The sequence below is a fragment of the Canis lupus genome, chromosome 21 (genome assembly GCF_003254725.2).
Source record: "Canis lupus dingo isolate Sandy chromosome 21, ASM325472v2, whole genome shotgun sequence".
NCBI classification, from domain to species: Eukaryota; Metazoa; Chordata; class Mammalia; order Carnivora; family Canidae; genus Canis; species Canis lupus.
This window is the reverse complement of record NC_064263.1, coordinates 37,050,304-37,075,155: the sequence shown is the minus strand read 5'-3', so window position 1 is coordinate 37,075,155 and position 24,852 is coordinate 37,050,304. Positions and strand designations below refer to the sequence as shown.

At 36.3% G+C, this 24,852-nt stretch overlaps 1 protein-coding gene across 6 annotated transcripts in view; it reads right to left on the bottom strand.

The window, feature by feature from the left end:
- FAR1 (fatty acyl-CoA reductase 1) overlaps nucleotides 1-24,852 on the bottom strand; it is a 69,558-nt gene that overhangs the window by 27,000 nt on the left and 17,706 nt on the right. For all 6 annotated transcript variants that reach the window (XM_035704243.2, XM_025459538.3, XM_025459539.3 and 3 more), the window contains 2 exons: nucleotides 7,798-7,993; nucleotides 4,119-4,294 (listed from right to left, as the gene is read on the bottom strand). In XM_035704243.2, the coding sequence (XP_035560136.1) occupies nucleotides 4,119-4,294; nucleotides 7,798-7,986 (365 nt within the window). In that variant the 5' untranslated portion in view covers nucleotides 7,987-7,993. Of the gene's footprint in view, nucleotides 1-4,118; nucleotides 4,295-7,797; nucleotides 7,994-24,852 lie in introns of those variants that run through there.

Below are 24,852 nucleotides of genomic sequence, written 5' to 3'. Positions count from 1 at the left end.
GAGAGGATACAGTCCACTAGACTGTAAGGCAATATGCTATTTTCTTTTGCATTTGTGAAACAATGAAGCTAGGGAGGGTAATGTTTTGGGAGCAGTACACAAAGGATATTCTGTTACAGGTTCCTGAGGATGGTAACAGAATTTCTGGGTCACTGAAAATAACGAATAACTTCAGAGAGAACACTCTTGTACCTTGTCTACTACCCCTGTGCCTGAGAGCCCAAACGTGATGGCACTTTATATGCCCACATAAGTAACTCTCAATATCACTGTAAGGCTAATAATCTCACTCTATTTTACCACCATCCAAGTTCTACTCCACTGAACCTCAGACTGAGATCCTGACTCTGATGTTAGATCAGAAAGCCAAAATAATAATAATAATAATAATAATATTCCCATGGTTTAATTATATGGAGTCATAAAGACATCTTAAATAACATTAGCTTTTGGAGGAGGAGCAAAATGAACAAATCTTTGTTAATTTATGGTCCACCATTAATGTCGACACAGAAGCCACTTCACAGAAAAAAAAGAATAAAGAACTCAACTTGAACTGGCAATAAATCTTGTTTACCTGTCTTAAAAACATATCCTGCTCAAACTCTGTGTTGATATACTTCTAAGACTTTAAACCAGAGATCTCATGCTTGGCATGACAGACACCTGAGAGTCAGATTGCTGGAGCTAATCCTCAGATACTCTGTAATATCTGAATTGATGCCTGGAAAACTATATATATATGTTACATATACATGATTTATAATCTATATGTAATATGTAGTTTATAATATATATTTATATATATAATACATATATTTATATTTTAAGATTTTATTTTTTATGTAACTTCTAGCCTCAATGTGGGGCTCAAACTTAGGACCCCGAGCCCAAGTCAAGAGCTGCATGCTCTACTGATTGAGCCAGCCAGGTGCCCCTGGAAAACTATTTTTAAAAAGTTCCCCAGGCCATTCTGATATCTCTTTCCCCTTTCCCCACTTCTGAGAAAATACTTCATACATGAGATCTCATCACTATTGCTGATTTTTTTTTTTTTTAATTCAACAAAGACATAGACACAGATATCTCGGGACCAATTAGTCAATCTTAAGGTAGGAGACCCAGACATCTATAACTTAAAATCACACACAGAGTCTCGCCACAAATAAAGATTCCTGGGGTTATTATCTAAAACCAGAGGGTCCAAATATTCCAAGTAGAGTCCAATTCTGCATTTTTAACACATTTTCCAGGAATTTTTAAGATTCATAAAGCATTCTGAAGTGGGAGAGTCGATGCCCTTAGACTCAACAACTTCTTGATCTTTTCTCATCATCCATCTTTACTTCTACTCCTTTCTCAATGCCTACTCGCACCTACTCAACATATCCCATGTTCATATTCACATATTATCCTATTCAAACTGCTGCATCTCTAAAATCTCATACTAAGAATTTCCCCCAGACCACCCCTCCACTTCCCCCCATAAGCCTGTTTTCTGTCCTCATCATGGTCTCCAGTTTCTTGCTATGGTTTTACTCTCAACTCCACTAGCCCTATATCCCACCTTCACTTTCTTTATTACCTTAGGAACACCAGACCCCAGGATCAACTATTTAATTTAAGGAATTCCTTTTATTATCCTCAGTATCATTCTCCCTTCATTTTTTGCCAGTATTTCTTTACAATCCCTTAATCTTAATACCCACTTTTTCCCACCTCAAGATTTATAAATTATCATATCTCAAAATAAATGCATACTACCACCTCTCAATTCTTATAGCACTTAATGTATGCTCTTCAGTAATTTCTTACTTTCTACCCTACACTATGATTATTTAGGCAAATCTATCTCCCTTTTAGACTATCTGGACTTTGCAAACAGGATCTGTGTGCAATTTCTTGGTTTTTCCCAAAATAATGGGTATAATGTTGGGAGTAAAATCTGGATTATTTTTTGCCCTGGTAATAAAGTCTGTGTCATTTTTAAATTTTTGAGTAAACTTAAAAAATGATTATAAAGAGTAACTATTTCTTAAGCAGTTACTACATGCCAACTTACAGTATTCTAGAATGCCTGGCCCAAATATAATCTTGCAATATCATCATTTACAATACCCATTAAAACTGCTTTACCAAAAACAATAATTTCAGTTAAATGACTAAGGTTACGTCAGTTAAGGCAATAAATTTTATTATTCATCTATATATCCTCCTTGCACTATGAGATCACTAGTAAGAGAAGAAAGAATAATGAATAGATTTCCCTTTCATTAACGGCAGACTTGCTTACCCCAAGGGGAACGGAAAGAGAGAAAGAAGGTCCTTCTCATAAAGATTACTTTTGAGTAGTTTCACCCTAATTAATGTTGTCTGTTTGCAAATCCATTTCCCCTTTAAAAGCACCTAATTTTTCCTTTAAGCTAATAAGGACTATTCCACAATTATCCAGTAAATATGTATCTTTTTTTTATTGAAAACAGTTTCAAAAGACTGTGTGCGCTTTCTTTTGGTTATGAAAAACAATGAAAGCTAGAACTATGGGGGGAAATATCTGTTAGAGTATTTAATATTAAAAACCTACCTATTATCACAATATCCAAAGATAATAAGTGGCAAGTATAAAAAGCTGTATATAAATACACATATATGTACACACATCTTTTATGAAAGTGAGATTCTAACTATAGCTCTACTAAGATTCTTTTGTCACTTTTGAATCATGAACACATGATGGTTATACAGAAACAACTAAAAAGTAAATAAATTATTATCACCAGATAATAAAGGATAAACTCAAAGTTAGAGATAAGGTATGTAATTCCAAAGCTCATGTCCTTTCCAGTACACAGTGCTGCCTCAGCTTCCTCAAGTATAAAATGCACTTGCTCACAATATTACAGTGGTAACATTAACATAGAAAAAAATAATGAAAGAGAAAATTTACCCTGAAAACTACAAAGTACAATTAAAGAAATGTAAGTGACTATGACAGTGCCCTCACCTGGAATATGGATAAAACTTACTGTAATGCTTTGGTGCTGAATTATCACATTATATAATATCAATTAAGGCTTATACTTTTATATCAAAGACTTTATGGGAAATAATCTCAAAACCCTTTATAAACAAAACTTAACTTAAAAACACTTTAAGAAGGGTTTCAAGTATTTGTAAAACCTAAAATAGTCTGCACTATTTTAACTGGTATAAGACCATACAATTAGGTTAACATTATAAAACTGTATTTTTTAACACACTATCAAAAAGAATCCTCTGAATTAAGCACCATTATTTGATAATGCATATTTTAAAAACACTAGTAAACGTTTAAAACATTATTTTTTTCTTGAAACAGGCATTTTGACAGAAGTCCAAATTATTTTATTTTTTTTTAAAGATTTTATTTATTTATTTGAGAAAAAGAAAGAACGAGCAGTGGGGAGGGGCAAAGGGACAGAGAGAGAGAAGCAGACTCCCTGATGAGCAGGAAGCCCAATGCTGGGCTTATTGTTCCCAGGACCTGGAGATCATGACTTGAGCTGAAAGAAGATACGTCACTGACTGAGCCACCAAGGCACCTCTTTCATCTTTTTTTTTCAAATTATTTTTTTAATTAAACATATGTCCACTGCTGCCTGTCCCTAACAATGCTACCAAGTTCTAAAACAAAGACAAGGTATGGCTTAAATTTATTAGCCATTTTATCTTACTGTGCAGAACCTGAGCTCAATTTTTTTTTTTCTAATTTTCAGGTGAATATGTGTGGGATAGAAAAATAAAACTGCTGAGGTGCAGGCTTCTGAAAGAATGAAGGGAAGAAGAAACAAACAGTTGTTAAGACTGATACACTTACTGAAGGTAAATTTCTCTTTCTTCTATTCCATACTTCCCTACCCTACAGTTAAATTCAAGGCAACTTCTAATACGCAGACACTAGCTGTCCAATATTTCTAAACTAATAATAAGAAGAAAATTCTCTTAACACTCTTTAAGACATAGAAAGCTACCATTAACATAGGGCAGTTTCAAATCACTTTCAAAACAATCTGACTAAAAAGAATTCAAATTTTTAAACTGTGATGAAGTTCAAATATCATATAAATACCTTTACTTACCTTAAATTTTCATTAAACCTTACTGTAGCTGCACAGTGGAATATAATATTGATAGAATCTATGATGATCTCTTTATCTTCTTCACTAAGAGCCAGTTTAGGTTGGGTGAGTTCACTGTTGATCGCTATAACTTTCTCTCTAAAATCTGGATTTTCATCTCTCAATCTGTCAAAGAGCTAGCCAAGGGGAAAAAATATTTTAGAACAATATTTTTCAACTTTCTAAAACCCTTGGCACCCCACCAAGGGTCACTTCTGAAAACTTCAACTATGTTAATCCTAAAGTTGCCATTCTTAACTGCTATCATTCTGTATAGAAAACAGCCTATGAAACCCACATTATCATCCCCATTTTACATATGAGGAATCTGAGATGCAGAGTGGTTAAGTAACTTGCCAAGGACACAGAACAGGTACTTTTAAGAGTTATATTTGAAGTGCCCATGCTTTTGCTGACTAAACTATATTGTACTGTTCCTCAAAATAGACTTAAGCAGTATAGACATCAGGACAATGTTTAAAATGATAATTCAGACTTCTAAAACCCCAATCTTAATTTATGACTTCATTTTATTTTGCTTTTATTCTGTTGCAGTAGATTACAGTAAAATACCATTATTGTCTATATCAAGTGTGAGGCCAATATTTTTGAAGAAGAAGAAAAAAGTAAATATGCTGATGGAAAAAAAAAGTTGGTGAGGAAATATGCAAATTAGAATCTGGACAAACTTGAGAAATACCATATATACAGGATTCTAACCCCAAAATTCAATATCCTTAAGGATACTAGAAGAAATAAATTAAGTAAAAAATCAGTTAGATCCTAAGGTGATTTTAGTGGCAAAGGCACATTCGATTTTGAGTCAAATTTAATTTTTCATCCCAGATTTTTTTAAAGGAACATTGATGCTATCTCCAGATCACTGCTCTTTTACATTTTGACTCTCCACTTCATTTAAAATCCATACTTGTGGTTTAAGCAGAGATTCTGAATCTGGAAAGAAAGTCTATATGGTATATAGAATGCTCACTTATCTTCCGAAGTGGATATAACAGTGTTGCCCCTTCCACTACTGTTAGGTAGTGACTTCAGTATTAATGTGTTCCTTTATTAATTATTAAATATCTACTAAGCATTTCAGATGAGCAGGCACCTTCTAGACACTGAGAAAACAAAACAACAATCTTTGCCTCAAGCTATTTAGAATCTGACAGGAAAAACCAAACAAGTAAACAAACAATTAAGATACGTCGTTAAAGGTAACATTACAGGGCTAGGAGTCTGTACAGGAGAAAGAACTAACCCAAATGAAGAAGGACCAGAAATTAAAGAATAGTGTTCCAGGCAAAGAAAGCAGCACATATAACCACCTAGAAATAAGAGAGCATTAATGTTTGGGGAATTAAAAATAATTCAATACAACTTGGCCAATGACTAAGAATGAGGGATAAGTACTTGTGAGCTCCACAAGGAAGGGATCACATCTGTTTTGCTCAGCACTCAGGTCTTAGTTAGCCCAATGCTGGGAAGAGAATCTAGTACACTTATGGAGACACAAGTTCAGTGTTCTGAATGCTGGCTATAAAGGGTCTGTGCGATACCCGTAAGACAGGTCTAGTAGAGGTAAATGGCTCTGCGGGTCTGGAGCTCAGGCAAAAGAAGAGCCAGACTACCCATACAGATTTTACTAACCACATACAGGGAGCCCTGGGAAGAAAAGATCACCCAGGTAGCAGTGGTGATGAGCACCCGTGGTTCAGACTAGATGAAGCTTTTCCCAAATCTAATTTAAAATACAACCATTTGTCTCACTTAAGAGAGTGCTGAGTAATCACCTAATTGGATCTAGTAAGAAAAGATCAAGGCCTAGGACAGAACTCTGAAGAATATTGTTTAAGGGGCAAGCAGGAAAAAAGCAACCTGAGGAATGCCCAGAAAAGTCCTTTAACACCTTGAATTCATACTTTTCATTCTCTCACACTGCCAATGACCTTTAACTCCTCCTCATATCAGATATCTCCAACCACCAAGATAAGCTCATGCTGCTTCCCAAGTTCATGTCAAACCTGATACTCTTCCTGGCTCTAGCCACCATCTCTTTATTCAATACTATCTCTTCTGGTGCTTTTAATCCACCGGCACACCCCAATCAGTTCCTACTTGACTATGTTCACTAATACCCTCTTTGAGATACCTTATTACCTTTCCAGAATTTATTTTGTGGTCAATCCTCAATTAATGGAGTTTCTTTTCCTGGAGACATTCATCAGTGGTTCTCACCTTGGGGAAATTTTACCCCCAAGGGAACATCTGGTGATGTCTGAGACATTTTTCATTGTCACAACTGGGAGGTGGGTGCAGCGGGGAGGAGATTCTGGCATCTAGTGGGTAGAGGCCAAGAACGCTACTAATCACCCTACGATGCACAGGACAGCTCCCTATAATAAAGAATTATCCTGTCCAAAATGTCAATAATGCTTAAGTTGAGAAACTACTATAAAACAATGTCCCACTATGATATATGCTTTTTGCCTATGCTCTTTACTCCTATTTCAAAATTATAGCAGGCTTTATCTATCAGTTTCTTACTAAATTCAAATGTGCATTTTTTGATACCTGACATAAAAAGAACTCATCTTACTGACTTACTAGCAATGCTACACATAATGAGGAGACCACAGAGGAGATGCCCAAATCTTTGACATTTTACGCAGGCTCTCAATTCCAGCCAAGACTTTAACCTCAGTAACTGCTCCTATCCAGTCTCTCGTGACACTTCTACACTCCCTCTTTCCTCTTAAAAACCCTCTGGCCCAAAGGCTCCATTAAGGCAAGGATTCTATTTTATTTATCCCTCAGTTCAACCCCTTACATCAAATCAAGTACTCAATACTGAGTATGCACAGTAAATGTTTTCTGAAATATAAAAAATGAGTAACAATAAATAACCTCTTACTAGGCAAGGACATCGTTGGGAGGGGGATTAAAACATACTAATTACAAGTGATTAAAAGGTACTAGATACTACCTAATTAACTAAAAAATCACATAGCTTCTATACTAAACTTACTATCAATGAATGTCAGATAAATTCATTCACTGAGAGAATTCAAAGCTTACAATTATGAAATAATTTTACTCCAGATCATTTCAATTTTTTCTTAGCAATATTTTTCTAAAGGTTCAAAATGCATGACCTATTCTTGTATTCTAAACAACCTCTCTGTCATCATGTTCTTATTTGTCAAACGGGAATATGTTACTTTGCTACTTCCTAACACTGCTGTGGGGAACAACCAGTGCTTACCAATTTTTAAGTGGTATCAAAGGATGTTTGGCAGCACACTGGGTAGTTAGAAACTACCTTGTAATTATTTATTATTCTGAATACTACCTAAGATATCTATTAATTATAAATAACAGGTCTCAAATATTCTAAAAACACATTAAATATCTACCATATAGGTATTTTAGAACTTGTTACACAATTTTGCCCATCACAGAGGAAAGTTATTTTCTCCTACTCATCACAAGACATACCCAGTTTATTGCCATCCTGTAGAATTTTTTTTTTCACTAACTTTTTTCAGGACACTGAAGAAGCAAACTGAACTGTTGAGGATTACAGTAATTATATATACAAAAACATACTCTCTTCTCAATCATTTCCCCCACTTACCTTGCCACTAATTACTTCTTCTACTCGCTCTTGGGGTGTCTGTCCAGCTTTCTGTCTCACCAAAACATACACTGAATTCACCTTAGGACAAGACCTCAGCAACTTTTCCAGAAGTACCTTCCCTAGGAAACCGGTAGCTCCAGTGAGGAGGACATTCTTGCCTTCATAGTATTCTGGTATTGAAACCATTCTGATCCTAAGGAAAACATAGCAAATAAATATCAGTTCAAAGATTTATGTTAATTCTTCTTACTAAAAATCTCTTGCCATTGAAATAAATATTTTAAAGGATAGACAAAAATTAAAGTCAATGTTAAAAAATGGGGACCTTATCCTCTGGGTCATTGTAGGAAGGTGAGAAGAACAACAAACTGCACAACTGGTTTCTGATCTCAGTGTTTACCCCCTGGATCACCTCCGACAAGTAACTCACCTTTTCTGCACCTGGGTTTCTTTAGTACTGTTTATATTAAATGACTTCTAAAAGTTCCTTCCAACAATATGAACCCCAAATCTTCACTTGAACCTCAGTTAAACCCTACAGACCAATGAATCCTATTTCTCTGTCTCCAAAAGGATTTATAACACCAAATACAGGTCAGCAGTAAGACTCAATTGCTAGCTTGTATAACATGGCAAGGTATCAAATTCACCTATCATCACCAGTTGGAACAAGAAAAGGAAACACCAAGTCCTTCTCTTCCATGTCTGTAGTGACAATATATCCAAAAGGTGCTTTAAATCTCCCTTTTAAAAAAGTCACAGTAAGAAATACTTAGGCTGACTTATCCTCCCTGTCCAAATTCTACTAAAACAGCAGAAAAGATAGTGTACTAAGAGAACAAACAAAAGAACCATGATGAATGGAAAAAAACAAGATGCAGAAGGATTCATGCAGTATGTCACTATTCAAAGCTCAACACATTCAAAACAATGCTCTTTATTGTTTAGAAATGCACATACACACAATAATATTAATAGATGCATGAGAGGAGTGCAATACAATCAGAGAAGAAAATAGGAACTTCACTTGTATTTATGGGGTTTGGGGGTTTTTTGTTGTTGTTTTGTTTTTAAGATTGTATTTATTCATGAGAGACACAGAGAGGCAGAAACAAAGGGAGAAGCAGGCTCCTTGCAGGGAGCCCAATGTGGGAGACTTGATCCCCAGACCCGGGATCACACTCTTGAGCTAAAGGGAGACACTCAACCGCTGAGCCACCCAGGCATCCCTTGTATTTCTGTTTTAAGCTCAGGAGTAGATATGTGTTTTATGTCCAAATTTTTCATAATGATAAAAATAATAAATTTATCACAATCTGAAGATAAGAAGTAGACCCATTAACAAGCAGAAAGGAGGGAAGGAAAGAAGGAAAGTATTTCTAGAAGAAACAGACACAACTAAATTGACAGAGAAGCCATAGCAAAAGAAATAGCAACTCAGGCAAAGCAAGCACAGGAGAGAACTTACATGGGGGCAAGAGCTCTCCCAACTCCCTGAATAGAGAACACCAAGCTCAGGATCAAGAAGCTGAATTGAAGCACAGGGAAATCAAGGTAATTAGAGGATTGCTCACACAACAGCTGAGCCACTCATGACAGTCTTACTTCCTGTATAAACTTGAGCTCCCAAGGCTTAGTATCCAGATCTGCTGAGAACATCCAGCATGGGTGCTAGGGACAAAAGAGAAGTAGGGCTGAGCCTGACATTTCTCCTAACAGCCACAAATCCTGGTCGGGGAGGTGGAGAATCAGGACAGAGGAAACCAAAGCAACCAAAAAACGTCTCGCAGCACTTGAGGCCCAGAATCAATTTTAGGTCCTAAGCCTATCTGGCTGCTGTTGGCCCTTAAAACAATCTCATGCATAACTCTTGATCAGTAATCTCCCTTAGAGAAAAGCTCTTTTGGAAAAACAGAGCTCAAAAAACTGAGAAGAAGCCAGTATCAGCCACCAAAACCAATCATCCTTGTCCTTTGTAAATATGAATAGATAACCAAGGATCACCAGATATTTAAGAAATATCTAACAAAATTAAGAAGGACCAAAATGAAAAACAATAGAATCAATCACAAAGGAAACGAAGATAATGAAAAACTTAAAGAAAATTTAAGTTCTAACAGAAATTCTCCAAGCCATTACAAGAATATTGTATCCATAAAATAAACTACTATGAAAAAGGAACAGAATAAGAAAGCATGTGAAAATCAGAAATTCAAATGTACAGAGAAAAATCCAATAAATACATAACCTATTAAATGTAAATGAATTTAAAAAATAAATGTAAATGAATTTAAAAAGGTCACTAAATACAAGGTTTATATGGAAAAAAGCAAATGTATTTCTATACATCAGCAACACAGAAAATGAAGTTAACAACAAAAACACTATATACCATTTATCACACCATCCAAACAGCAAAATACTATAGAAAATAGCCAGTACTGATGAGGACACAGAGAAACTGGAACCTATGTACATTGCTTGTGGGAATGTAAAGTGGCTCAACTGCTATAGGAAAGGCTGGTGGTGCCTTAAAAAGTTAAATACAGAATTATATGTCCTTCTAATTCCACTCCTAGATATATACCACCCCCCAAAACTGCCAACAGGTATTCAAACAAGTACATGTACATGTATGTTTATAGCAGTATTGTTCGCACAGCCAAATAGTACAAACAGCTCAAAATGTCCATCAACAGATGCATGGATAAACAAATTATGGTCCATATCCACAATGGAATACTATTCAGCCATAAAAAGGAATGGACTGACACATACTACAACAGGGGAGTGAACTTCAAAAACATACTAAGTGACATAAGCCAGATACAAAACATCACATAGTATATAATTCCATGTATAGAAATATCCAGAATAAATCAATCCATAAAGACAAAATGCAGATTGGTGGTTGGCAGGGGTGGTGAGGAGAGTGGACAGTGGGGAGAAACTGCTTAAGGAGTTTTACTCTGCAGTGATGGAAATGTTTTGGACCTCGATGGAGTTGATGGTTGCACATTACAAAGTTGGTGGTTATAAATGTACTAAATGCCACTGAATTCTTCACTTTAAAATGGTTAATATAGGGCAGCCCGGGTGGCTCAGCAGTTTAGCGCTGCCTGTGGCCCGGGGTGTGATCCTGGAGACCTGGGATCGAGACCCATGTCGGGCTCACTGCATGGAGCCTGCTTTTCCCTCTGCCTGTTGTCTCTGCCTCTCTCTCTCTCTCTCTCTCTCTCTTTCTCTGTGTCTCTCATGAATGAATAAATAAAATCTTTAAGTTAATTAATTAATTAATTAAATGGTTAATATATTGTGTAAATTTTACCACGATAAATTGTTTTTAAACTACCAAAAGTTAGAAGTAAGTCTGAAAGGTATTTGAGAGCTCTCTTCTGAAAACTACAAGACAGAGAGAAATTAAATAATACCTAAATAAATAGATACACAATGTACATTCTTGGATTAGAAGACATCTTTATACAATGTCAGCTCACCATCCTTAGATTCAATACAATCCCAATCAACCTGTAAGCTGTTTTACATGTGGATGAAAACTAAGATTCTAAAATGTTGTGGCAATAGAAAGGGACAAGAATAGCTAAGACATACACTAAGAATAACAAAGCTGGAGAACTTCAATACCATACAACAAGTTGTATTATAAAGCTGCAGGAATGTGGTATTGGGACAAAGAATAGTGCAGTCAATTCACTATCCCTATAGAAAATGAATCCTGACTTCTACCTAATACCACACACAAAAATGAATTCTAGATAAACACCTAAAGATGAAAGGTATCAAGAGGAGGACAGAACAGCTCCATGATCTTGGGGTAGGCAAATATTTATTAAATAGGACACAAGAAGTGTGTCCTAACCAGAAAACAAAAATACTCATAAACTGGAAGACACCAAAATTAAGTTCATCCCATAGTACTATTAATAAAGAGAAAAGGCAAATTAAAGTAAAAGATATTTGTAGTAATAACAAATGATTACTATCCAGAATATATAAAGAACTACAACTCAATGAGAAGAGATATATCCATAGAAAAATGAGAATGGCTTGGGGGAAGCATAAAGGAGAGTATCCAAATGGAATTACCAAAGAAGATCCAAATAGCCAATTAGCACATGAAAGGGGGCTCACCTTCATTAGTTACCAAGTTAAAATCACAATGTTATCCCAATACACTGTCCCCAATATGGCTAAAATGAAAAAGACAGACAATAAGTGGTATTGGTAAGGATCCAGAGAAACTGCAACTTTCACCTACTGCTGGAGGAAGTATAGGTTGGTATAACACTTAGCAAAAGTGGTATTACATACTGGGGCTGAACACTTACATATCATATGACTTAGCAATTCAACTCCTAGTTATATACCCAAGAGAAATGAGTACATATGCTCACCAAAAAACTGATAAGTATGTTTATAGGAGCACTGTTTCTATTGGCCCCAAATTAAAACAACTCAAATGTCTGTCGACAGTATCTTGTATACATTAATTGCATATTCATACAATGGAATATTTTAAAACAATGAAATGAAGGAACAATCACTATATACAATATGGATGGGTCTCACAAAGAGAACACTGAGTCAAAGAGGTCAAACATACAAAGTGTATACTATATAGTGTCATTTACATAAAATTCAAAAACAGGCAAAGCTCATCAGTTAAAGGTTAGAACAACAGTTATCTTACAAAGAAGAGGTAGTGACCAGAAGGGGGTGTGAGGGAGGCTTCTGAGATACTGATAATCTATTTCTTGATGTAGATTGGTTCATTTTTTAAAAATTCAACAAGCTGTACATTCAAGATTTATGGACTTTCTTAACATATGCTATATACCAATAAAAAGTTTACTTTAAAAAATAAAAACATCGTATGACCATATGTCTTGGTTTCCCTGGAATAAACTTGGTTTATACATGCTATCCCAGCTTAAGGAGCCCTCTTAAGTATTTCAGTTTATACAATAAATTATATAGTTACTCTAGTTATAACCCACTTTAGATCTAAATAAAACTATTTCAAGATTTCAGTGACTAAAAGCCTAATTAAAACAATAGCATGTTAAAGATAAAATGTTAATAACCTCATAGGGGAGATATGAAGAAAACTGTGTACCAATATACCTAACAAATCAGGCAGGTATTAATAAAAATTATATGGTAATTACATGTTAACCATAGTGTACTTAGAACATGGCCTAGATGGGGATCCCTGGGTGGCTCAGCAGTTTAGCATCTGCCTTCCGCCCAGGATGTGATCCTGGAGTCCCAGGGTTGAGTCCCACGTCAGGCTCCCTGCATGGAGCCTGCTTCTCCGTCTGCCTGTGTCTCTGCCTCTGTGCCTCTGTCTGTCTGTCTCTCTCATGAATAAATAAATAAAATTAAAAAAAAAAAAGAACATGGCCTAGAACAATCACCTGATTCTCTGAGCTTCATTTTCTTCATATGTAAGAGTTTATTCAATAAATATTTATTAAGCACCTACTAGACACCAGGCACAAGAAAATTTTCCATGGGTGTACATACACATTTAAAATAGAAAAATATATCAGGCAGGCTTCCCTTTAATAACTGAGGATTTACAGCCTGAATATATGATTGGCTCAACCCTAAACTAATAAACTACATACTTTCTTTCCTCATCTACAAAGACAACTTCCCTCTAAACCCTAAATAGCAAATCTGTTAACACAAAATAGCAGAAAATCTTTATCAAACCTGATTTTTACTAGTTTCAGGTAACTAGACAAAGCTATTTATTTACATGTGACTTACATGTTTTTCTTCATAGAAGAAAGAACAGACTTTCTACAAGTTTCCCATTTTTATCTCTTTGCTACCAAAAGCTTGACAGGCCTTAAGTATTTTAAAACTCTATGTCTAGGTATTCTTGATTCCTTTCATCCACCAATACATTTATTTCACCATACTAATTTATTGGCAAAGCTAGCACAAATAAGAATTCTTTCAAGGCAAGTCCAGGCTTGTCATATCTTCCACACAGTCAGTCCTGCCAGTGTAGCCAGAAGCTACTAGAAAATTGAAAGCCAGGAAAGAAAATGCTGCCAATCCTTCTAGAGCATGCTGTTTTAATTCCAACTGCGTGATTCTATTATATAGCAAGATATCTAAGCGCCTATCATCTGCTGACAAGTAAGTAGCTGCAGCATTGCAACACTGAGGAAAAACAGCAGCACTGCCATTCCTGTGTGCTGGGGCGGAGGGGCTATGAAATGTGATTCATATTTATTTTTACTGTTCTTGAGCTGTCTTTTAGAAAACATCACTTAACAGTGACAGCTGAGTTTTTTTTTTTTTTTTTTTTTCAAAAAGTATCTCATCCTCACAGAACTACAACAAATACTAAATTTGTATGGAACCATAAAAGACCCCAAATAGCCAAAGCAATCTTGTGAAAAAGAAACAAAGTTGGAGGTATCACAATCACAGATTTTAGGGTACACTACAAAGCTGTAGTAACCAAAACAGTATGGTACTGGCACAGAAACAGACACACAGATTAATACAATGGAATAGAGCTCAGAAATAAACCCACACTTATATGGTCAATTAATCTATGACAAAGAAAACAAGAATATACAATGAGTCAAAGACTCTCTCTCCAAGAAATGGTGTTGAGAAACTGGACATCTACATGCAAAAGAATGAAACTGGACCACTTTCTTACACCATACACAAAACTAAACTCAAAACAGATTAACGACCTAAATGTGATGTGAAACCTGAAACCATAAAACTCTGAGAAGAAAAAACACAGGCAGTAATCTGACTTCAGCCTTAGCAATATTTTTCTACATGTCTCCTCGGGCAAGGGAAATAAAAACAAAAATAAACTTCTGAGACTATGCCAAAATAAAAAGCTTTTGCACAGCAAAGGAAACCATCAATAAAATGAAAAGGCAACCTACTGAATGGGAGAAGATACTTGTAAATGATGTATCCAAAATACATAAAGAAGTATACAACTCAACACCAAAACCTACAAATAATCCAATTCAAAATGGGCAGAGGACCTGAATAGAGATTTCTCAAAAGACATACAGATGACCAAGAAGCACATGAAAAGATGTATAACATCACCAATTATCAGGGAAATGCAAATCAAAGCCACAATGAGTTATCACCTCATACCTGTCAGAATGGTTAGTTACCAAAGACAAAAAAAAAAAAAAAAAAAAAAATCACATTGTTGGTGAGGATGTAGAAAAAAAGAAACCCTCATGTGCAATTCAGGGGAATGTAAATTGGTGCAACCATTGTGGAAACAAGTATGGAGGGTCGTCAAAAAATTAAAAATACAATTACCCTCTGACTCAGTAATTCCACTACTAGGTACCCAAAGAAAACAAAAGCACTAATTCAAAAAAATATGTACTCCTATGTTCACTGCATTATTTACAATAGCCAAGATATGGAAGCAGCCTAAGTCTCCATAGATGAATGGGTACAGATGTGAGATATAGATATCTCTACACACACACACACACACACACAATGGAACATTACTCAACATAAAAAAAAGAGTGAGATCTTAGCATTTGGGGCAACAAAGATGGACTAAGAGGGCATTATGCTAAGTGAAAGAAGTCTGACAGGGAAAGACAAATACCATATGACTTCACTCATATAAATGAATGAGTGAAGAATACAAATGAATAAACAAAAGGTAGAAGTGGACCCATAAGTACAGGAAAACAAAACAAAACAAAACACTAGTGGTTGCCAGAAAGAAGGGTCAGGGGAATAAGCAAAAATGGGTGAAGGAGAGTGAGAGGTTTAGGCTTCCAGTCATGGAATTAGTAAGTCACAGGGATGAAAGGTACATTATAAAGAATTTAGTAAATGGTATTGTAATAGAGGTTTTTGGTAACAGGTTGTGGCTACACTTGTGGGTGGTACAACTACTTGTTGCAACACTATGTTGTACACCAAAGCTAATGTAACATTGTGTGCCAGCTATACTTCAATTAAAAAAAAAAAAAAAAAAACTTTTTCTGGGATGTCTGGGTGGCCCAGTGGTTGGGTGTTTGCCTTCAGCCCAGGACATGATCCTGGAGTCCTGGGATCAAGTCTCACATCGGGTTCTGTGTATGGAGCCTGCTTTTCCCTCTGCCTGTGTCTCTGCCTCTCTCTCTCTCTCTCTCTCTCTCATGAATAAACAAAATCTTAAAAAAAAAAAAATACCTTCTCTTATTGTTCCAAAGTTAAGGAGGCAGAAATCATTTAAAAGACTAGTAAATATCACTATTACTTTCAAGGTTTTCTTGCTAAAGTGGGTTTTCCCAGTGGTTTTACATTAGGCATTTATATTTACATTAAGAAAATATATTACAAATGTACTTAAATGGAGATACAGTCACTTACTTCGTACATTACAGTCCAGATGCTGCCACTTTGAAGCCAGGAGATCCTAAGATAAAATTACTACTCTGAACTTGTATCCTTATCAGTAAAAAAAAGAACATGCAATAGAGGTGTCATGGGCAAAAAGAGCCTGAAATAGCCTCAAATAGAGAAACCAGAGAGAAGTTCCAAAATAGCACTCAGTCAACATAAACTGCACCTTTGTAACACAACTATGCTCTCATAATAAATGTCCTAATATTAGTGGAAGGCTAATCATGTTGTCTCAATTAGTTTTAAAAACTTAGTTAAGATAAATGAGTAAAGATCAGGTCTTCTCTCTCATTTCAACTTTTTTAAAAAGAGTTCTTTCAATAGATACAGCTATTAAAGTAAGAGCCTAGGGTATTACAATCACCAGAAAAAAAAAAAAAAATCTAGCAAAGAAAAAAAAAGTCAGCTCTTCAGTGCCAAGAAATGGAGATTCCTTTCCCTGTATTAGAGCTAAAAACAACTCAAATTAAAACTCTTAATACTCTTTCAACTAGTTGTTTCAGACACTTGCTAAGCAGAGAACAATTATTCAGAGAGTAGGGCATGGTAAGAAGGAATGAGAGGCAATTCCAGGGGCTTGAAGCCAAGTTTTATAAAAGGCTCACCAGTGATGAGAAAAATACATAACAAAGGGAAGAAAGGAAAAGGAAACTCTATCAAGCACAAAAAACCTCATATCTCCATGCTTTCAGAAACAATCTCCTATAAGTTTCCTTAATAATCATCTTGTCTGGGGAACCTGGGTGGTTCAGTGGTTAAGCATCTGCCTTTGGCTTAGGGAGTGATCCCAGGGTCCTGGGATAGAGTCCCACATCAGGCTTCCCAAAGCAAGTCTGCTTCTCCCTCTGCCTACTTCTCTGCCTCTCTCTGTGTCTCTCACGAATAAATAAATAAGATCTTTTTTAAAAATTATAATAATTGTCTTGCCTTAGATCGCTCAGCACATCTGCAGGCAGAGCTGAATTTGAACCAATATCTTCAAACTAAATCCCACATGGAGGGATGGGGTGCAGGCAGGGAATTAGGTTTCTACTTGTCCTATGAGGTAAAAGTAAAGGTAAAGGTAAAAGCATCAACTCATGGATAAGGACTTGAGTGCACAACACTAGAAGAGAGGTTCAGAGAAAGTGAAGTTGGAAAAAATGATCTGGAAGGTTCATTTTATTTTGTACAATTTCCTACAGGAGGAAACAGAACAGCATTCTTCACTACAGGGCCTTCTTGGCATGTAACAGACAAAAATTTGCTTCAAAGACATTTTAATATATGAAATAAGGCAAATTCTGGCTGGCAAATCCACATTATTCTACAGTAAGAGTTAATGGGCCTAACTAACAACACAGAAAGAACAGAACTGGTTTGGGTAGACCCTTATACAATTAAAATTTAATTTTAAATTAAAATTTAAAGGCAATTAGATCTTACAAGGACTTCCTTGGGGGCCATTTCCAGAGGCAGCCAACAGAGGGAACAGAAGAGGTCCACTGTCAAAGAGAACTTGACTCAAAGACCATCTAGTTGGGCTTTATTATTGTCACTCTCAGTCTGAATAAAAAAGATCTTTTTTTTTTAAAGATTTTATTTATTTATTCACAAGACACACACACACACACACACACACACACACACACAGAGGCAGAGACACAGGGAGAGGGAGATGCAGGCTCCATGCAGGGAGCCCGACGTGGGACTCGATCCCCAGTCTCCAGGATCAGGCCCTGAGCTGAAGGCGGCGCTAAACCACTGAGCCACCCGGGCTGCCCTGAATAAAAAAAGATCTTATCCTCAGGTTAAGAAATATGTGCTTATCAAAAGTAAGTGGATTTATTTCCAACTCTGCTCCACCCAACCCACTGAAAGAGCCTACCTAGGCAGAATCATTCATTGGAATGTTAGAAATAAAAAACCCAGGTCAGTAGAGAGGAGAATAAGACAGAGTAGAAGACAAGAAGCTCTGGGGTCTTAAGATAAACAACACATTCAAACATGTTTCTACAAATATCTATGCCAAAGTAATCCTAAGGATCACTGAACTTTGAAAACACGTATGGTACGTAACTATGAGAAGTGTTGTGTGAGGGAGCAGGGAGGATCAGAATATACACCTTAAAATAGGTCACTGTGGCATACGGATTACTTTGAGATAAAAGCAGTTGAGATTTAACAGATGCAGAAAGAAGTCCTCCCTGAGCTTCCCCAACCTGACTAAAAGCAGAAACTTCGGAGAAATGAGCACTGCCATAATGAGGACTCTGGGGGAGTTTCATGGCCAAGAAGAAGTAAATAAAGATAGCACTGAGATGAGTCTGCACAACAAACCTTACTAAAATAATCTCTATCTTCTATTACTTTCCCCATATACTTATCTTCCTACAATGTACTGCTGCTTCTAGAAGCACAAACGACTTTGCCTTTGTCTAGCCACTTAGCCATATTTTTTTTGCATTTTTAATTAGCTTTATCTTTTAAATTGTTTTTTATTTTAATTCCAGTAGATTAACATGCAGTGGTATATTAGTTTCAGGTGTACGATACAGTAATTCAAAAATTCTATACATTGCTGGTGCTCATCATAAGTGTACGCTTTAATTCCCATCACCTATTTCACCCATCCTCCCATCCATCACTTCATAATTTATCATCCTATGCTAATACAATACATAAGCTTCCAAGTCTTACCACCGCTCTTTGGGTTTTCATGTCTTTCGGTGACACGTAAAGCCTAGTGCACACACACACATAAAAACAAACTAGAGCACATGCACACACCCCTTTCCTCCTGTTAATCTGTCTTTTGTCAGTTTAATTAGCAGGCACCAGCCATAGAACTAAAAGGGTAGGAAAAAAGTGTTTCCTCCCCTACATAAGTAGGAAACTAAATCCCATTTTCAGTACTGTATGAAATCATACCCTGCTATATGCTTTTTCCTGCTAAATAACATAGGTCATCCTTTGTGGAAACAAGCCTTACCTATAACCTGATATCATGATATAGTAGGAACTCTTGGGCTCTGAGTCTAGCAGGACTGGGATGGAATCTAGCTACATTAATTTATCTTAGGGCTGAACTTACCTATTTGGTTCTCTGGTTTTCTCATCTTCTAAAATACAGAAAGTATACCCAGTCCCTTCACTTCATAGCATTTGTGTGATGATTAGACACACAGTTACATTTTCTTATTTATCTTCCCCTTAACTTCTTTGACAGTGATTCTCAGTATGATCTCTTGGCAGTCAGTACAAACTACAATATTTTAGTCTAAAAATGTTTTATGGTCTTTTCCGGGAAAAAAAAATATCATTTCATTATGAGTTTAATTTTTAGACTTGGAACAAATGTTTAATTACCAAAGCAAGACCAATAGCTATTTTATTTTGGAGCTATATATTGGTATGTTCACATGAATATATGCCCATTTTTTTTAATTTGAGGAAAGAAATTAATGGTTTTTAGCAGAGGCAATCTTAAGCCAAATCACTGAGGGCCTGACAAAACAACTGACAAGATATACCTACTTAGTGGCTAAATAGGGGTTAACAAGCTGTTAATTGCTTCCTAAGGTGGGAAGTCAGGCTATAGGCTCAAGGCAGCCTTATTTTAGGAGCAATATACCCAGGTAATCTCTCTACACTCGGTGGCATCAAACTTGCAGATGGTGGTGTAGCTCTCCTGACACTACTAGTACAGCAGAAATAGGTACAATTATTTTGAAAAACTGACCATATTTACTAGGGAACATCAAAAGATGGGAAGAACAAGAAGATTAAGGAAATATTATTTGCAATGTCCTAAAAGTGGGAAAAACTCAAATATTCATTAACAAAATGGATAAATAATGGCATAGTCCAACAAAAAAAATCCTATATAGAACTCATTGAGTTCTCAATACTAGCCAAAGAACCCAGATGCAAAAATAATACAGCCAACATCATTCCATTTATACAAAACTCAAACAGAAGCAAATTAATCTAAGTGTCAGACATGAAGGTAGTGGTTACCTCTGGGGACGAGGGAAGGGTCACTAGTGGGTCTTCTGGGGCTCTAGTACTTTCTGTTTCTTGCCCTGAGTATGATTACATAAGTAAGTTCATTTTATGATTATGCACTGATTAAACTGTACTTGTGAATTTCTCTATATTGGACTTCAAAAAAATTTATTTTTCAGATGCTCTTTCCTACATCATTAAAAGATGCTTTGGGTTTTTTTTGTTTTTGTTTTTTTGGATTTTTTTGTTTTTGTTTTTTAAGATTTTATTTATTTATTCATGAGAGACACAGACAGGCAGAGACATTGGCAGAGGGAGAAGCAGGCTCCCCGTGGGGAGCCCGATGCGGGACTCGATCCCATGACCCCGGGATCATGACCTGAGCCAGACGCTCAACTACTGAGCCACCCAGGTATCCCAGTTGCTTTGTTTTTTAATGTATTTCCCAAATCTCACCATCAGTTTTAAATAGTTCCACAAAAGCCCTCACCAAATTCAGGAATCAGTTGATTTAAGGCAGGCTGCCTAGAATTCCAACTTTGAGAAACACTTCCTAGCCATTTTCAAGGTAAAATGGAAGAAATAACAAGTAAGGATTAAAAAAAAATCTTTAAACCTAACCTTTAGAACCTTGTTTCTGTCCAGCTCAGGGGGATGAAGAACTTCAACCTAAAGGTCCCATCCAAACCACTGCACTAAGAGAAAAACCCTGGCAGAGTTTTTAGAAACATGGTTTCACCAGCAATGTGGGATGTATAGAATAGTCAGTTGCCTTAAATTTGGACTCTTATTATTTGTTAGACAAGTTTCTGAGGCATCCACTTACTCAAAAAGCTGCAGTTAATTCCCTATTCTCATAATATGAGTCTAGACCAGAAGGTGGCAAACTTTGCCCCAAAGCCAAATCTCCCCTAATTCTGTTTTTTGTAAATAAAATTTTGTTGGAACACAGCAATATCCAGCCTTATGAATCACTCATACCTGCTTTTATACTTCAACAGTGAGCTGAGTACTCACAACAGAGACTTTATGGCCCACAAAGCCTAAAATATTTACTGTCTAGCCCATAACAGAAAATTTGTAGGTCCCTGGCCTACACCAAGATCCCAGTTTCTGTTTCAGTTCCTGGGTCGTGGTGTGTTCCCCCAAGGCCATAACGCTAACTTGGACCCTATTCTTCCTGGCTGAACTCCTCACAATCTGCCTAGCTCTTACCAGTTCCCTCTCCCCAGAATCTGTCCCTAAACCTAGAGCCTCTATTTGGAAATTCTATTTCAATCCTAATAAATTCTGGACCCTCTGGAACCTATGGAAATGAAACATTCTAGTGAGAAATAAAGCTATTTCCAAAGACCCCTGCTCCAGTTCCTCAAGGCCCAAAAATTCACACCTCAAATATTTTTACCAGTCCAATTTAGAACCAAGTTCATGAGCCATTGCCTGCCACCACCATCCCCCACACCACACGCCGCCCCCTCCCCCCACCCCCCCCCCCCCCCCCGCAGCCTGAAGATTAATTTATATACCCTCTTTGGGAGGCTATACCCTTATGTTTAGGCCAAGTGAATCCCTATATTGGTGCTTCCTTAACTTTAATATGCACACAAATGACCTGGAGACTTTATTATCACACAGATTCTGATTAAATAGGTCTGGAATGAGCCTGAGATTCATTCTTCATTGCTAACAGTTCCTAACTGATGCTGGGAACCACACACTCTGAGTGATAAGACTGTACTAAACCCAGTGATCCAGAGTGCCAAGACTAATTATCTGTAATAATCTTTCAAGTGCACACACATACATCTTTACGTTACATATTCATGGTATTTAACATAAAATGTGATATTCCACGTGTAACTAATGCTCAATTTTACTCATTCTGAAAATGCAACTTAAAACTACAAGGCTTATTTTTTTCACTTATGAGACTTACAAAGATTGATAATCAATTTACACATATAACAGACTCTTAAATTGCTGGTTGGGCTTTAAATTAGTACATATTATGGGGGGATGGAGTCAGACTCTGGCAATATCTACCAAATTTTAAGTGCTTGTGATTCTATTTCTAAAAGTTTATCCTGCAGCTATTCTTGCAAGCATGCGACATGGTGTATTTTAAAGCAACACTGATAGCAAAAGACAGGAAACCCAAATGTCCACCAACAGGTGATTGAGCAAACAAAGCAGTACATTACTATAATGGCATAATCTGCACCTATAAAAAGAATGATGTGGTTAAACATATGTATAACTGATATGCAACAGCATACATGATAAATCTTAAAGATTTTTTTTTTTTAATTTGACAGAGAACACAAGCAAGAGCAGCTACAAGCAAAGGGTGAGGGGGAAGCAGGTTCCCTGCTCACCTTGATCCCAGGACTCCAGGATCATGACCTGAGCTGAAGGCAGATGCTTAACCAACTGAGCCACCCAGGCACTCACATGATATATTTTAAAAGCCAAAAAGAAATATACCGTATGATACATAATCTTTTATGAAAAAGAAAAGGATTGGAAAAAAGTATGCACATGCTTATAAATATATAGATTACTGCTGGCAAAAAAAAAAGCCAAAAAATTGGTAATGATGGTTACCTCTGGGAGGGAGAATTTGACAAGTAGGTAATAGACATGAGCAGCATTTACTTTTCACTACATATCCTTTTGTACAATTTTAAATTCTGTACTATGTGCATCTATTATATGTATTTTATTTATTTTTTTAATATATTTTTAATTTTTATTTATTTATGATAGTCACAGAGAGAGAGAGAGACAGAGACACAGGCAGAGGGAGAAGCAGGCTCCATGCACCGGGAGCCTGATGTGGGATTCGATCCCGGGTCTCCAGGATCGCGCCCTGGGCCAAAGGCAGGCGCCAAACCGCTGCGCCACCCAGGGATCCCTATTATATGTATTTTAAAACATTTTTATAAAATAGAAATATCAGAGGATACCAAAAAAAAATTTTAAAGCACAAATTTTCCTCTCAATTAGCCAGTCTCCACTATATTTTGTCTTCTAATTATTTACAAATTCATTTACACCTGTTAGAAAAAAGTTGACAAATCTTTTTGTTGTTGTTGAGTGACACAAGCAGGCAAGTTTATTAAAGCAAAAAGAACACTCTCAGCGTATATGAGAGAGCAAGGAAGAAAGACAGAGACAGGGAGGCAGACAAAGAGACAGAGTGAGTTGCACCTTACAAATCTTTTTAAACGTGAAAATAAAAGGGTAGTGTTGTTAAGGGGAAAAAAAGCGTATTATCTTTCTTCTGCTAATCTTCATTACTTATATTTTCATTCCATTTCTTTATTAGATGGAAAATCTATTAGGTCAAAAACCAGATGATAACTATGAAACTGTTCAAGCCTCTAATAGGTTGGATTTCAAGAATGAAATGTGAGAAATTCATTCCCCCTTCAGATAATGTTGACCTTTGGATCAGATGCTCCCTCTTCCATCTGAGAGATTGCCTATGTTCACCACATTCACTAAGTAGTCACATACACAGAACTACCAAATACAGTTCTGCAGTGAAGTCCTGACTTGTTCTACCTGTATGTTTCTTACTGCACAAGCATTTTCTGACACAAACTGTAAAATCCAACAAATCTGTATTTATAAGGACTAAGTTCTATGTTTTAGAAATTATAAATTTATTTAGAGCAACTAAGTACTGAATATGAACGTCTCAAGTTAATGCCTAACTATTCAATCCATCATTTAACAGCTGTATCTTGAAGTAGGGTCCATTTAGTTGTCTTACTCTTAAAATCTGGCTCCTTTCTGCCTTCATCATGTAAACAAAGCCAAAGTCAAAAACTACCGATGGAAACAGAAAGGAGACCCAATGGACAAGGAATAAGATATTTCATCTATCTTTTCATTGGGAGTCACTGACTGACTCCCAATCAAAAGTCATTCTTCTGTGTTTAATACAGCACATTCAATGCTGTTTTTGTATCACTGTCCTAGACCTCTAAGCTGGATGATCACTTGGTGGAAGTACCTAAGGAAATTCAAGCACCAGACAAAAAGTTAAGGTAGATGGTCTTTTAATAACCTTCAGATTCCATCACTGAAAAGTGAGAAAAAAGTTTCAAATATCCCTAAAAGGAATGAATAACAAAACATTCTAAACCAACAGTTAGCAAAGGTCTTCTGTGAAGGGTTTTTAGGTAGTAAGTATTTTCAATTCTGTGGGCCATACACTCATTATATCAACTACTCAATTCTGCCATTTGGGGCAAAAAATCAGCCATAAATAAATAAGTAAATGAATGGGTATAGACGTGTTCCAATAAAACGTCATTCCCAAAAAGAGGAAGGCAGTGTGAAAGCCATAGTTTTCTAGCACCTATTCTAAATAGTGATTTCCAGTATTTCATATTCAGGAAAATGAACGCAAATGAGAAACATATAGATGGGAAGCCAGTCTAGTCTGAAAATTCATCACCTGTGATTTCACTAACTAGACTTATCATGAATATCACTGTAAAACATTAAATACCTATTTGCTATAATATCTTCAAAAACAAACCAACACATGAATGCCAGGCTTCAGAAATAAATATGCCAGTGGCTAAATGCAAAATGAAGACATAATCTATAGCC